General features: G+C 29.1%; 2 protein-coding genes across 3 annotated transcripts in view; both read left to right on the top strand.

The window, feature by feature from the left end:
* LOC106683170 (limbic system-associated membrane protein) overlaps positions 1 to 3,318 on the top strand; it is a gene marked incomplete at its 5' end in the record, with an annotated part of 97,958 nt that extends 94,640 nt beyond the window's left edge. The window contains 1 exon segment of the mRNA XM_014424461.3: positions 2,467 to 3,318. Coding sequence (XP_014279947.3) covers positions 2,467 to 2,702 — 236 coding nt within the window.
* Positions 3,319 to 7,247: 3,929 nt separating this feature from the next.
* Positions 7,248 to 15,845, top strand: part of LOC106683171 (probable E3 ubiquitin-protein ligase HERC1) — a 75,099-nt gene continuing 66,501 nt past the window's right edge. For both annotated transcript variants that reach the window (XM_067046064.1, XM_014424462.2), the window contains exons 1-9: positions 7,248 to 7,390; positions 7,492 to 7,630; positions 9,778 to 9,880; positions 9,969 to 10,226; positions 10,294 to 10,465; positions 10,779 to 10,961; positions 13,483 to 13,715; positions 13,878 to 14,066; positions 15,013 to 15,238. In XM_067046064.1, the coding sequence (XP_066902165.1) occupies positions 7,536 to 7,630; positions 9,778 to 9,880; positions 9,969 to 10,226; positions 10,294 to 10,465; positions 10,779 to 10,961; positions 13,483 to 13,715; positions 13,878 to 14,066; positions 15,013 to 15,238 (1,459 nt within the window). In that variant the 5' untranslated portion in view covers positions 7,248 to 7,390; positions 7,492 to 7,535. The remainder of the gene's footprint in view (positions 7,391 to 7,491; positions 7,631 to 9,777; positions 9,881 to 9,968; positions 10,227 to 10,293; positions 10,466 to 10,778; positions 10,962 to 13,482; positions 13,716 to 13,877; positions 14,067 to 15,012; positions 15,239 to 15,845) is intronic.

The raw sequence follows: 15,845 nt of genomic DNA on the forward strand, positions 1-15,845 counted from the left end.
TATATATTATATTAAACGGTATAAGTTATGTGATTTTTACAATTCTTTTTTTTATGTTCATTCTAATTTTTAATACTAAGCAGCCATAAGTTCTACGATAAATAGAAACAATAATTTTTAATTCATCATTTCAAATATATAAGCTCATATCATCCACTGGCTTTTATTATTCTTTTTCTATCTTATTCAATTTTTACTAATCATCATAACATAATTGGTATGTCTAAACAATATTTTTTAGTTCATTTCTCTAGATGCATATATACATTTCATCTGGTATTAACTCGTTTTTATTTTATTTTTTACATTTAATAAATAATTTTCATGTATAATTTCCTTAATAATTTCTATTTTGTGTGAAATATGAAGGGGAAAAAGACCATCACAGAAATAAATATTTACATTCAATCATGATTTTTGAAAAATCAAATTAAAATTGAATATTGAAAAAGGTTTGTCTGCAACCAGTTAAGGCACTTCCATTGACAAAATGTTCTCTCATTATTTAAAAAATCTACAGTCTAATTGTTATTTGTATCATACTTCAGCTATCGTAAACATAATTTCTTTCATAGAGTATGAATCAGTGGAAATTAATGAATAAAAGAGATATTTCATATAATTAAGTGAGATACCCCTAAATCAAATTGCATTTCCTTATCCTGAAATAATAAAATCATCAACAAATGTTAGAACTTAAGAAGTTTCACTTCTAAAGTGTTGTAGAAAATAAGTTTTATTATTTTGTTTGTAAAATAAAAAGGTAGATGGCGACACTGCTCTGGCATGGGATAGCTTGGTGTCCATTAGGTCTAGAACAGTCAGTTGTGGCGTCCAATTGTGAAAACACAATCTCTTTGTCTTTCTTTATAAAACACTCCTTAAATTCCACAACATAAAGTAGGAGAGTTTGATGCATTTTCTATTCTATTGTGGTTTTTATCTTTTTTTGTATTTAGCCCTGATAAAGGTCTGAAATTCAGGCCAAAATGTTGGAACTCAATAGAAATTAGTTTTACTTATTTGTTCTTCACTGAACTGACAGCACTCCCGATCATCTCCTTACATTCAAAATTTATTATGGATTCTCTACTGAAGTATTTTAAATGTCCAAATGGTAGTTAACCATGGACTGTGAATTCAGAGTACATCAGTCGGAGATTCACAAATATAAATGATATTAATGAAGGATTAAGTTGTATGAAATATTCTTTGACATTATAGCTGAGAGTTACTTATGCCCCATTTATTGGAATAAGTATATTTTATTTACTTAGATAAATATCATGACCTGATCAAAATACTAACTTGAATATGAGTATGGATTTTCTTTTATTTTTTACTAGATTTTTCTATGTCGATTTCCTTTGTTATATATGTGGTATTTTTTCTGGAAGCAAACCCATATATTTTATGTGTGTTTATAATACAGCATTAATGAAATTTAAACTTTTTTTGTATGTTTCTGTTTTAATTATATGTTTTATATATAAAAACAAAGCACTTTTCCATTAATAATTAGTTAACTTTATTCCAGAAATAGAACTTTCATCTTGTAAGATCAAAAATTTTACTCTTGTGGATTGTTCAGATATCTAAATGGTATCTGATTGTGAAAACCCAATGGATTTTCTTTCAGGATATCGTTATATTTCCCAGAATGAAAGAGATTATTATATGTATAGATGGTTGACCTCATGTGAATTTGAAGATGGCTAGGGCTGCAGTCACTAAGAAAAAAATAGCTTTCAACTCTTTATTTATTGCTGATGTTTCGACCCACAAAGACTAAAATAAAAAGATACAAAGTACTAATCATTCTACTCCCTCAATATTTTTTATTTTACCAATTCATCATTAATTACTGTGACAGTTTTTATATCTTCTTACTTTATTTAATTAATAGATCTTTTCAATAATATATATTCCGTTTAATCAACTCACTAAATAATCGACATCACTCTTTGTAATGTTAATTAATAATTTTTTTGCATTAATCTTCCTCCTCCTTATTATTTTATTTAACTTTTTGGTAATATGTAAATCTCCACCTTTACATCTGTTTTATGTCATTCTTATATTGACTCTACCTCCTTCCTATCTTTTTATTTAAGCCCTGATGAAGACCTAAACTGTGCGTCGAAACATCAGCAATTAATAAATAGTTGAAAACTATTTTTTCTTCTTGATCACAGACCACGCCATCTCCTTCAAAAGAGATTATTATGTTCAATTCAGCTGAACATTATTTGTCTAAAATGACACAGGATGGATCCATCTGGTTCTTTTCTTTTGCATAATATGACATTATTTAAATGAAATTCTGATTTTTCTATAGCACTTTACTACATTAATAAAATTTCTAATTTCTTGTTAGTGTATGTTGTATTCTACATTAAATATGAATAATTTGACCGTAAAAAGCCACACAATTTTATTCATTATTCTTTTTTTTTTATTTTTCAGGAGATGCTTTTCCATACACTATTATAAATTTAACAGAAAATACAGATTATATGTTCAGGGTAGCTACCAGGAATATTGCCGGCCTCAGCGAGTATTCAGATCTATATACTTTCAGAACAAGGATCAGGGCTGCGTCTTCAGCTGTTATTACCACTGCCAGTTTATCAAGTTTACTGCTTGTGACTGTACCAATCTATTACAATGACATTTATTCAAAACTGATGCATTGTTGCTAGTAGAGCACGTCAAGTCAACATTGAAACAATTGAATCATGACTTCTTTCTGAAATGCCTATCCTTCAAGAGCTCTATTTGGCTATTGGATATGTTATCTTGTGATCGGTGTGATTATATATGTATATGTATGTTCTCCATTGACAAATCATTTCGATACCAATAAAAAATAGTGTGATGTAAGATATTTAAAAAAAAAAAAAAATTAGCATTTAATATGAGTTGAAAGACTATAAATTGTTTCTGTTTTTCAATTAAAATATATATATAAATTTTAATGTTGTTCAAATTATAGAGTTTAGAGTGTTTTTTTTTTTTTTTTAAATCAGAATATAATTGAAACACATTTGTTGTATTTAATAACCAATATATTTTCTTAGTTTAAGGAATCATTATATTCTAGTACACAAAATTATGAGCCTTAGAATTAAAATATCACCAAATGCTCACTACACCATTTTTTTTTCTTAAAAGTTTTATATTTTTCACCTGTGCCATGTATATAACTATGTGAGGTGTTTTGATTGCTTTAATGACACAATAATTTAAAAAGAAAAAATACATTTTACTTGTAAATTGTGCCTGTAAATATGTAATTATAATAAAATCTTGTTAATAAAAAGGAAATCAATGTAATTTATTCATTTATTCCTTAAATTAGATATATTTTAACCATATGGAGTTTACATTTTTCATGACATTGAATAAATGAATGAATATAAATTAATACTTGGAAGAAAAAAATTCATAGAAGCACTTTTGCATCACATTTTAAATAACCCCCAAGAAACACTAGATTCTTAGGAAATAATTGAAAGTTTTTAAAAAGAGAAAATTAGTAATTACTAATTATGTTGATGAAGTTAAAACTTGAAATGGATAATCATTGATCATATAGGAAATTGGTCTATGATTGCAATTCATAATTAGATTTCTATTTTTTAAGTTTAAAATGATCTTCTAACTAATTTGTTCATGTTTTCACTCATATTTTATTCATGGCAGCAACCAGAACTGCAATTTCATGTAATATAGGTATCTATCTATCTAATCAGACAAAACATAAAATAAAATGAAAAAATAATTTTTTTCTGGAACAAATTCCCCCTGAGAATAAATACATGATTCACACATAATGATTATTTCTCTGACAAACATATATAACATTTCAGTATGCAAAATAAAATTACATTAAGAATTCAGTTTAACTTCTATTTATAATGGTAATCAATATATGTATATTTATACAGTTTACATTGATGCGTAGGTTTGGTTATGTAATAAGTGAAGGAATAGGTGTTGTGTAAAGGAAAGAATGGACGAGGATTGGTGAATGGAGTTCCAGAAGGAGGTTGGAGGTATGATGAAGGATTTTCTGAAGGAGGAGGTTCTATGGGAGGGCATGTATAGATCAATTAGTTGAGATCTGATGTTTAATGAATGGGTGGATGAACATAGAGATGGGAGATCAAGGATAAAGGTAGCTTTTTTTTTTATTTTAAAGACTTGAAATAGGAAAACACCAAGGGGGATTGTCCTCAGGAGGTTGGTTAGAGCCACTTTAACTTGGTACACCAATGGGAGACATGAGAGTGTCTGGGAAATCTGAAGATAAATTTTACAGAGCAATTCATGAGTCTCTTCACTCTCACCTCTAGACAAGCAGATAACCCTCTGCAGATCAAGGAACACTATTCAAAGTGGGGAAAACGAGAGAGAATACTAGGAGCTGATGGGTATTCTGAAGGATGGAATCACAGACTTTTGGAAATTGTTTAAGTACAGTTATGGATTTGTATGTGATCTGGGAAATATGATGCACATCCTTTATTTATGCAATGCTTTACATATGAAATAAAAGTAGAAGGACTAAAATACATATAGGCAGGGGATGCTCCTCCATAATTTGAAAATGGAAAAAATTGAAATATTTGAGGTTTCAGAAACTTGTATCAAGGGATGTTAATGTGAACTCTCAGAAGGCCTTGATGCTGTATGTTTATTCAAATACTTGGTATAGCCAATATTAGAAGGTAGGTAGGAATGAGAAATAGGGTAGGATGGAGAAGCTAAGATAAATAGGGGGTAATGGAAAGGAACTCTAGTTATCTAACAGGTAACCAAGCTGTTCTAACTAGATTGGGAGGTTCAAGATTTCATTCCCTGAGGCCACCACAAAATAAAAGTCAACCTCCCCCTCTCCTGGGTTGAATAAGCACCATTGTAAACTTGAGGTTGTTAAGGTAATCTAGAAATCTTGTGAGAGTAAGGAATGAGATGTAAAGGATGTTGAAGCAACAACTTCAAACAATTTTTGAATGGAATATGGTCCGGGTGCGGTCAAAAAACTCAAATAGTAAATAATTATACTATTTTTATTGAGCCAACGTTTCGCCCCATGTTGCAGGGCTTCGTCAGGGCTAAAAAAGATACAAACACTTGACATAGTTACAAAAAGGAAAACAAGAAAAAACATAAGTGGAAAATAACAGGGGTGTAAAAAGAAAAGTAACTCATAGATAGAAAAACAAAGGAAAAATAAAGTATAAAATAATGGTAATATAAAATAATAATAATTTATTTTATTATTATAAATAAATTAATAATAATAAATATAATTTTTTTTTCTTTTTCATCTCTTTATTTGTACTTTCTTTAATATTTCTTCTCTTACCTATCTGTTACTATTACCCTTTTCATTTACTATTTACAACCATTAATTTTTCTTATTTTTATATATTATCTTACTTTTCATTTTATACCCCTGTTATTTTCCACTTATGTTTTTTCTTTTTTCCTTTTTGTAACTATGTCAAGTGTTTGTATCCTTTTTAGCCCTGACGATGCCCTGTAACGTGGGGCGAAATGTTGGCTCAATAAAAATAGTATAATTATTTACTATTTGAGTTTTTTGACCGCACCCTGACCATATTCCATTCATTTATACACATGGTCAATCAATAATCTTCCAGTATCAAACAATTTTTGTTAACTAAGCAGGCTCCAGCAGAATTCAAAGAGAACTTGTTATCTTTTTTTTTCTTATCCCTCTAAAACATAAATAGAAATGAATGAGTAAATGCATTATGTGAATGAGGACCATAATTCAAATTGAGTACTACCCTTTTCTACCATGGGTACTTGAAGGTCTTAATGAAATAATTTGTATTCAGATGCTTTCTGTTGAAACTCTGACAATAATATCTGGAGGTGAGGAGCCTCCATGGGATGATTAATTGTGAAAATATAGATAATTAAATAAATAAAGTAAAACATAATAATAAAATGAAGAGAAGAAAGAAAATGAAAGGGGGTGAGAAGAAAAGACTTAAGGAAGGGTAGTGTTGATGGGATTTCTGGGGCCCTTCCTGCCCTGCCACGTCTCAGGAAGGGGGGGAAGGGGTTGAGATATTCAATTTGAATTATGTAACCATACTGGTTCAACTGTTACAAACTAAGTATAACTTTGAAAACTGTAATAAAATATTTTACTCAAGGAATTGCTGAACTGTGAAACCAATATACATACCTTTAAAGCTAAATGTTATTAAAAATAGTGTAGAAAATAAAACTAATCTAACAATACTTTTTTAACCCACTCAATGTGTTGTCATCAATAATTATTCCAGTATTAGAATTAAAGCAAAAATGAATTTATTATTTATTTAAAAAATATACAAATGTCTAAAAACCATTTAATAGAAAATAGTATAGATATTTAGCAAATCAATTCTAGTATCGATATTTAGAAATATTTATTCTGATATAAATTTAAATAATTACATTGAAATCGATTGTATGAATATTAAATCGCTTTAAATATCATTGTTTTCTTTTTAAAAACATAGTGGTCCCATATAACGATTTTTTTTATCGTCATATCGAATTGCTATTTAGTTTAAAAACCATCGCGTCGATGTTATTTTCGATATTTACTCGGAATATTTGGTTATCTACGCTTATGTAGATAACATACCATAAATATATAAGTAATAAAAACCTGCACATAAAATTAGACCAACATTTTCTTTCTATAATAATAAAATATAGAGGCTTTGGTATAGATTTCAAACCTGAAAAATCTAATCACTCGATATGATGATACGAACGCCTTTTCTTAAAGTTTATTTTAATTATAAATAACTATATCAAACACTCAATAAGATCTCACAAAAAGTAAATAGATCACACTGAAAAGGTAGAATTTATGTCGGGTTTTCTTATTTCTCAACAGCTTGCCGCAAGATCATCTGAAGTTTTTTATCAGCCTAGAATTAGTGAACTGTTCGATCTTATACCAAAAGTCTTTCAAACTAAGATTCTCACCATGATTATTTTTAGTTTCAACATGTTGATTGAAGATTGTTCCTGTCAAGATTTGCAATTAGTAATTCGTCATAACCTTAATGTCAGTTTAATAAAACTATTAATTAAAAATCGATATTTTTATATAAATTGTTGATAAATATTTAAAAGCAGTAGTGTAGTTTAGTTTTTCTTTCTTTCTTTACGAGTGAAGTTTATATATACGTAAAAGATGACTGTCAATTTTTAATTGGAATGCAAAATTGTATAATCCATATTGGTAAATATTCCATAAATTTCAGAACAAAGACGAGTATAATGGTTATCCAGAATCATGGGATACATCACAAATGCTAAAAGGAAGTTGGAGTCACTAATGGAGTTTGTATGTATTATTCTTCAGTATTATGTTTTGTAACCAACGACCATGAAACGTTATCCTATGAAGTTGTGCCTCCACAATCGTGAAAATCCTTTATTTTACAGCTGTGTGCTGATTTTCTAATTTAAACCCGTACCACAAAAGTATTATGGGCCTTCCAGAGTTGGTAATCGTTATCTTGATGGAAAACTCAGATGCTCCAGTTTCAAAATCGAATGGAACTTTGTCATCTATAGATGCTGAGTATGTAACAACCATATCTTTCTTTATTAGATCATTAAAAAGTGAAGGCCGTCAAAGTAAGTGAAAATGTTTCGTAAAGCTTGACTTCTAACAGTCAACTTCTTCCATGAACTCGGCATCTTTGAAAATTTTACATCTTCCATGCAGTAACAATCAGAGTCCAGTTCTTCTCATGTATATTTTTATATAATGTTTAGAATCTGATTAGAGTTGGTTCATTTTAAATTTTCCCTCAAGTCAACGTGCATGTTGTTTAATAATTATTTTTTAAACTATGAGTGGATGCTAACTGAACCTCTTTTTGGTGACTTGTAAAATAAAAGTGAAGAGGAGATTAGATTTATATTTAAGGTGGTCAACATAGTTCAGTTGCTATATAATTTTAGGAAATCTTTTATCAGCATTGATTGTCTGTGAAACTTAGTTGTTCGGACCGAATAGCATCAGGTATTCATTATTCGTCAGTATTGTATTACTGTAATTTAACTTTTATAAAATAAACGACAGAAACAATAACAACATCCATAATTTCACCACATTCTTTACATTATTATATCGTGTGACATAGAAAAAGCCAGTCATTTTCATCGCAACAAATAACCATGGGTCAGACAATGAGATACCCTCAATCTAACGTTGTGCTTTTTGCTTGAGGTTTTTAAATAGTGTCAGACACACACATTATAGGAGAAAGTGGAGTTCTTGGTCAGCAATTTGTGATATATTAAAAAGTGATGATACAACCAGAATGTTATCAATAGATCTGGTTATAATTGTATGGGATTCACCACTGAGGATTCAACAGTTTTGTTATAGATAAAACAATTATTTGACAGAAGTTCTAAAAAAATCGATGTCGAAAAGTAAAAGTTTACAGGGGATAATTTAAAAGTTGGGTCAACATCTGTAGCAACAGAAAGCTTACACCAAACTGGAATCCGCTCTACCACTTTTGTTGGAAGCGTAGGTAGCCATTTAAAGATTTTTACAGCCCAACTCTTAATAGAGTTGGGCCAATAGAATTTGATGTCGAGTTGTCCATTTGTTAATATATTTCCTTCGTAATATATACATTTTATGATTTAGCCATTATTTTTGGATATTCGTTTAAGGAAACTTTGTTTTGGAAAGGTATTGGAAGTTATTGTAGCTGTTCGATATTTCTCAAGTGTCTCTGGTACGGTATTAATAGAAGAGTCATTTGAGTTGTTTTTTTATTGGAGAATGATCTATTACTCCAAAAACAATTTAGTATTTACCTTTAAATAGTAAAACAGTGATGGTTTTTATGTATTTTATGAACCTTTCTAGATTACTATGTGGTGATTTTGAAGTATCAATAAGATATTCTAAAATTTTATTATAGAAACTATAAATCATAATCATAATTCATGATTAATATTTAATTAATACATGCAAAATTTAGATGTGATGATATTAAATAAATCTTTTAGGTGATGAAAGGATAAAGAAAACTTTATTTGCATACAACATAGAAGTATTTACTTCTACAACCTCTTTGTCTAAACCTTAAAAATTGATTAATTCCAGTTTCATCACACTTTGAAACGATAATTGTACTATTATGAAATAAAATCCTAGTCGCTATTTTAATATGTGACCAATTAGCAATAAAACAGTTTTATCAATAACTTCAATTTGATATTTTTTGTTTAATCCGTTTTTTAAAATAAACTACTATCACGTATTAAATGATATTGAGTACAAATAAATTAAAATGTCCCATTTTTCAAAATGTTGTACTTACTTTAAAATAAACGTTCGCTACTTTTGATATTAGCTGAAAGGTTATGTGTATTTGGTTTTCCCCCACCACCGGTAGATATCACAGTCGGTCGAATACAACTGGTTCACATCATTTCTTAGCTATGGAACCTTATTCTTGACTATTTATTCCGGATTAAAAATTTCAGTTTGTCATTATCCTGTCAATTGCCTTTCCTGTGTGTTAACTATTCAGTAGCAGGATGTTAGTCAAAGAATTTCACAACACAATCATTTTACTAATCAATCATACCTCCACTCCTATCACACATATTTATCAGTTTCTGCTCTAATGATGGAAATGTAGCATTGAAAAATTACAAATAAGAAATGGCTAATCCTACATATTACTTTAAACCTAGGTGGCAGGATCATTTGAATTCCACCTGGACTTCTGAGAGAATAGATACCATTGCTACAAGGGAAGGTGCACAATTACTTTGTGACAGCCTGTTAGCTAATAAGGTGAATTTTATGTTAACAATTGCCTTATTCGTAAATTGTTTCGGACAAAGTTAAGTTAAGATGTTTAACTGTCATTTATGTTTTGTAGGAGCTGATTTCATTACCTGTCCCTCAATCAGTCATGAATAATCAAATTGAATATACTGCTAGTTACAGTTTTAATGAATTGGAACAGCATATTAATTCCCTACTTCAAGCCCAGTTAAAATTGGCGAGAGGTGCTCGAATTGAATCTACTTACTGCATCGTCTTACATCAAAGACTAACACTTCTTCGAAGGATTTTGTATGCCTATTCTTTTAAATATGACATAAAAGAATCAGTAAAGGAATCTGCTAAAGAATCGGTATGAATAATATACTGTGTGTCTGATGGATAGTTTGCATATGTCTGAGACTCGATATGATTTACAGATAAAATTTGGAGCATGGTATCCAGACAAACATGTAGCATCACCTGCCGTTGCAACCAATGAACGGCAACATGTAACTGGATCTCATGCATTGCTGGAAGTAGCTGTCAAAACTGGGCTGTCTTTATTATTTGCTTTGTTAAGGCAAAGTTGGTACTATTCCCAAATACCTGGTACGTTTTTGAAAAATTCCATTTTTTTCTATAACTGGCAGTTTTATTTAAATCTGTATTATATATGTTTTTTTTTCAGAATCTTATCAGTTAAATTATGGATTTATTACCCAATCATTTTGTTTTCAATAGAGTTTAGCATTAATTTATGGATTAGAATTCCATTCCCAAACCTTCACAAAAACATTTGCCTATAATTCTGATTGTTGGGAATAGTTTTACTAATTGATGATTTACATATTTTTATTCAAAATTATTTATGTTTTATGAATTATACATTCAAAAACATAATTTAATTTGTATTTATTTTCAGATGGCCCCCAGCCTAACTTGTGTAATCAGGTTCTTCGAACTGCATTGGATGTTGTCAAATCACTTCCTGTGTTATCATTAGCTAGTGAGAGCCAGCTGTCAACTTTGGGACTAGAAACTTTGACCCAAGTATGCAGTTTTCTGGAGTCTACTGCTGACCCAAAGTCCGGAGCCACAAAATCAGGTATGTGTACAGAATTATTCAATAAATATTATATAAATGTTTTAAATTTAGTTGGTTGTTTCAATTCAACAGTGTACATACAATGTAATATTATTATTTTTTTTTTTTAAAATGAACATTATTTATTTGTATAAAACAGTTCGGGCTATTTGATCACTGGATCATTTTTGCTCATCGTGCTTTGAGTAAAATTCTTATGATTAGTTAAACTGATTTTTTATCCGATGTTGAAGAGTGAGAACTTGTCAACATAATTTAATATAAATAATTTAAAAGTGCTAATAACATTTTTGTTTGTAAAAGATTAATTTTTTATGAAAAAAAAACCTACATGGTTGATCACATATTATGATTCTTCGACAAAAACCATATTAATGAAGAAAATCACACTTTTCAGGGAAAAAACTTTCATTTTTTTTATATTATATCTTCATTCAATTACTTACTAATTTTTTTCTAAATTTTGAGTAAGCATCAGGAATGTTATCAGGAGTAAAATAGTCCAGATTATATCGTCTGACTGAAAAAGTTTTGAGGTTTTCATGGGATTCAATAAAACTTCTGCTTATTCAATGCATATTAATGTTATAGTTATAAATCATATATATTTTATTATATACATAAATAATTGACCGTATATCAAATAATGAAGAAGATGGTTAGGGTTGCGGTCAAAAGAGAAACAAAAATAGTTAATAATTAACAAACAACAGCCCTGATGAAGCTCTACAAAGTGGAACGAAACGTCAGAAAATAAATATTTTTAAACTATTTTTGTTTCTCTTTTGACCACAACCCTAACCATCTTATTCATATATATTTTAGTGTCACGTGAAATTAATAACTCATAACTTATATTAGTTAAGCAATTATTTATCAAATAAAGGGGATGAAAAATGAGAAATACAGCAAACAATATTTTACCCAGGGCCACCATTGCTTTTTTTAAAATCAAATTATCTGTCAACTTTGAGTGTAGGGAACTGTTTATGAAATGTAGCAGCATCAAGATCATACCATTGTTACCCTTCTTTTTTCTGTGATTTTCCAGGATTTCTTGGTCTAAATATTCCACACTTGTTTGGTTTTCAAGAAATATCTCTATTTTTAGAGACTTACAAAGTACAAAGATTGGTGTTTTTGAAAGAATCTGTTTTATAATCAAGTGTGGAATGCTGTACACTATATGATAATGCCTCAGTTTTTAAATTTTTTTTTTACTTGAAACACTTATAACTATGCCTAAATAATTAATTATTATATTTTAGTTATCAATGAGAAAAGTATATATTTTATAACACACAATTCTTCCTGGTTCAATTTATAACTTTTCAAAATTAGTGCCTTTTTTCCTTTAATATTGATCTTTTTAAATACTGTTACTTTATTCAACATAACCAAAAATTATATATAAAAATGATTTTATCTGAATATGAAGCAGTTTTCAACTGTTTATTTGCTGACGTTTCGCCCCACTTAGCAGGGCTTCATCAGGCTTAAAAGATTCAAAATAACTAAAAATATGTTAGCAATGTAAGGTACTAAGATGGCAATAAAATAATCTAAGGTAGGGTTACAAATTTTGTAAAAATAAGTGAAAAATATATAAAAATGAACAAAAAGAAATAAAAATAAGATGTTCTACAATAAGTGTATAAAAAAAAGAAATAACATAGGGCATGAGTAGCATGAAAAGGAGTAATAAATAATAATAAGGTATGAGAATAAATAAATTGTTATTGTTATCTTTTCTTATTTTATTTATTTATTCTTTCTTGACCTTTATTTATTCTCATCTTTTTTCCTTAGCTTTCCATCTCTTAGTGTGTAACAGTTTTGTTTTTAATTTCTATTATATCCACTTTTCTATTTTTATGAGTTATTAGGTTTATGTCTCCTGTTCATTTTAGATCTAATACTCTATTTTATTTCTTTTTGTAAATTTTTATAAAAATGTTCACTTATATTTAAGTAATTTTTAACCCCAACTTAGTTTATTTTATTGTCATCCTATTATTATGTTATGTTGTCAACATATTTTTAGTTGTTTTGTATCTTTTTTACTCCTGATGAAGCCCTGAATAGTCGGGTGAAACGTTTGCAAATAATTAGTAAAAACTAATTTTAAACTATTAAATTTGTTCTTTTTTGACCGCACCCCTGACCAAAAATTATTCACTGACTGCTTATTATATTTATCAAATGCTATTTACATGCTTTGTATAAAGCTATTCCTGAATCTATGTAACTAATTATAGTGGGCCCTAATTTACCTCATCTATCTAAAAACCTAGAGCTTTTAAACTTTTGAAGGTATAATTCAGTTAATTTGTTATTGGACGTAGAAATTAGAGTATTACACGAGCGTTACATGAGTATTAGCCTCCCATTAAAATCATTGAATTAAAATTTAATGTTTTTCAGATACCAATGTATCTTTGACTGTGTAATTTTAAAGGAAAATTATGACATTTGCATTGATATGATAAAGTATTAAATCTCTGCTGATTCAACTTTTCAGATCGTAAGCTCTGCTGTGAACTGTTACTGGCTCTTGCAGCGCAGAGAGGGTCTTTACCCTATCTTCTAGAATGGATATCGATGGCACTTCAATGTTCTGCATCTGAAAGCTGCATTGATAAAAATTTATTCTTCTTTGTTTTGTCAAGTATGAAACCAGTATCATTACCAAAATTTGATGGTCCTGATGATAATATTCCTCTGTACAAGGCAGCAATGCTAATGATGCAAGTGGTGAGTGTTATTAATATTTACATTCACTTATCTTAATATTGAATACATAAAAAGGAGTATTGTGATCGTGAAAAATTGATAAGAGTCATAACTTACATTTTTTTAAATTTTCTCATAGCACCAAACACTGGTTTATTATTATGATTACTTGTGGGTTTTCAGATTGTAAATCTGGCTTGCGATTACACAATGAGTTGGGGTATTACCCAAGCTGGTGAGATAAATCAAAACGAACTGGATAAATGCGAAGTTTTTGTATGGGGTAGTAATTCCTCTCATCAGTTGGCTGAAGAAAAGACCGAAAAGATCCCATTTCCAAAAAAATCTACAGCTTTCTCTAATGTTAGGCAGGTAATGTCCACATTACTTACTTTTCTTGTGTTTTTGTCCGTAGAGTTAATTTTTTATTATTCTGTAGTATCATCATAGTTATGAGAGTTGTGAATTTTAAATTGACCTTCAGATTTCTCGATAATGATATGTATTCATCATTATGTTTAAAGATTTTATTGTCACCTTAAAACTAATAAGATTTTCTCTGAAAATCGTTTAAAGAATTTTATTTTGGTGGTATAATTTTAAGGGGCTATTGTCCTTGAATATATGTGACATTCTTCTTGAATTTATTATGTCAAAGCTAAAAATTAAATCTTTATAATCATTACGGTAGTCGCACATTGGCAACTTTAGTCAAAAATAATAATTCCAATATATTCCATTTTCCTGGAGACTCAGTCGTTTCCGGTAAAATAGAATACACATATTCATACCTGTCTATACTGGTGATTAAAACGTTGCTCTTGATTTTTCAGTTACAATTAAAGCCCACATCAACATGTTGCTTACTAACACCTCAACCTTCCTCGCTCATGCGAAAATTATCAAAAAAATTTTATTGGATATTTTTTTAAACTCTCAACCTATTTGTAAAATTGTCTATCAATAAGCCTTGTTCAAATCAATAGATGAACTCAAAATTTTCTATATTTTTTTTCTCTTCCTTATAACAAGAGCACAAATACGCAGTCTTTACAAAATTAATTTTGAATCTGATGTTAAGCAACTATTCAATTGCAATTGGGTGCTTGGAACAACATGCAACTTATTTTTTAAACACTGAGACTATAAAGTTGCCAGTGTTTGGCTAGCCTTAGATATATTTTTTAATTCCACTGTTAAGTAACTTTATCAAAGACATATTTTCTTGCTGTGTCCATTCCATTTGATGCATGTTCTCGCTATCAAAATAACTTTTAATCACTTATCATTCTATGGCAAGAACTGGTGGTTTTTTCAGGTTGAAGCCGGACAATATTGTACTTTTGTTGTTCATAATAACGGAGAAGTGACTGCATGTGGCAAAGGAAGCTATGGACGTTTGGGTTTAGGTGATTCTGATGATCAACAAACACTGAAGAGAGTGATATTTGATTCCCGAATAAAAAAAATTTCTTCTTCTAAAGGCAGCGATGGTCATTCCCTCGCTTTATCAGAAGATGGACAAGTTTACAGTTGGGGCGACGGTGAGCTATAATTTTATCTAAATGTAATACATATACTTCTTGTTTGCTTTACTTCTAAATTCTAATTCTTTATTCACCTGTTACAATCTAATCTGCCATGACAATAATTATGTCTGTCATTCCAAATGCCATTGTTCATAAAAAAACTTCAATCCTCTTCATCTTCATTTTTCATAAGGCTTTATTTTTATTGATCATCCCTATACTTATGGATAGGGATACTTATATGTTGTTTATATATTAATATATATATAAACTTGAACTTCTCTCATATTTATCTCTGATACTTGTATACTTCCCTATTACGTGATTTTAAATTAGTCTCTTCACTTTATGAATCCTAATTTTCTCTTTGGATTTTTTTTTTTTTGTATAAATGTTTTTATTTCATAAATATTAGTATATACAATAATTATTAAATGCTTTTGAGTTCACCCTTGTTAATTTCATCCTGTGTTATCTACTTAGTACTTATGAGCTATGTTTTACATTTTTATAAGGAATAAACTGAAAGGAAAACAAATGGATATGTATTGGCTGTTATTTGTTTGTTATTTCTTATTTCAGTTATTAAAGAGTTAGAACAAGATGGAAAGAAATTATGAGT

The sequence above is a fragment of the Halyomorpha halys genome, unplaced genomic scaffold (assembly GCF_000696795.3).
Source record: "Halyomorpha halys isolate HHAL.00 unplaced genomic scaffold, Hhal_1.1 Scaffold471.1, whole genome shotgun sequence".
In the NCBI taxonomy this organism is placed as follows: domain Eukaryota; kingdom Metazoa; phylum Arthropoda; class Insecta; order Hemiptera; family Pentatomidae; genus Halyomorpha; species Halyomorpha halys.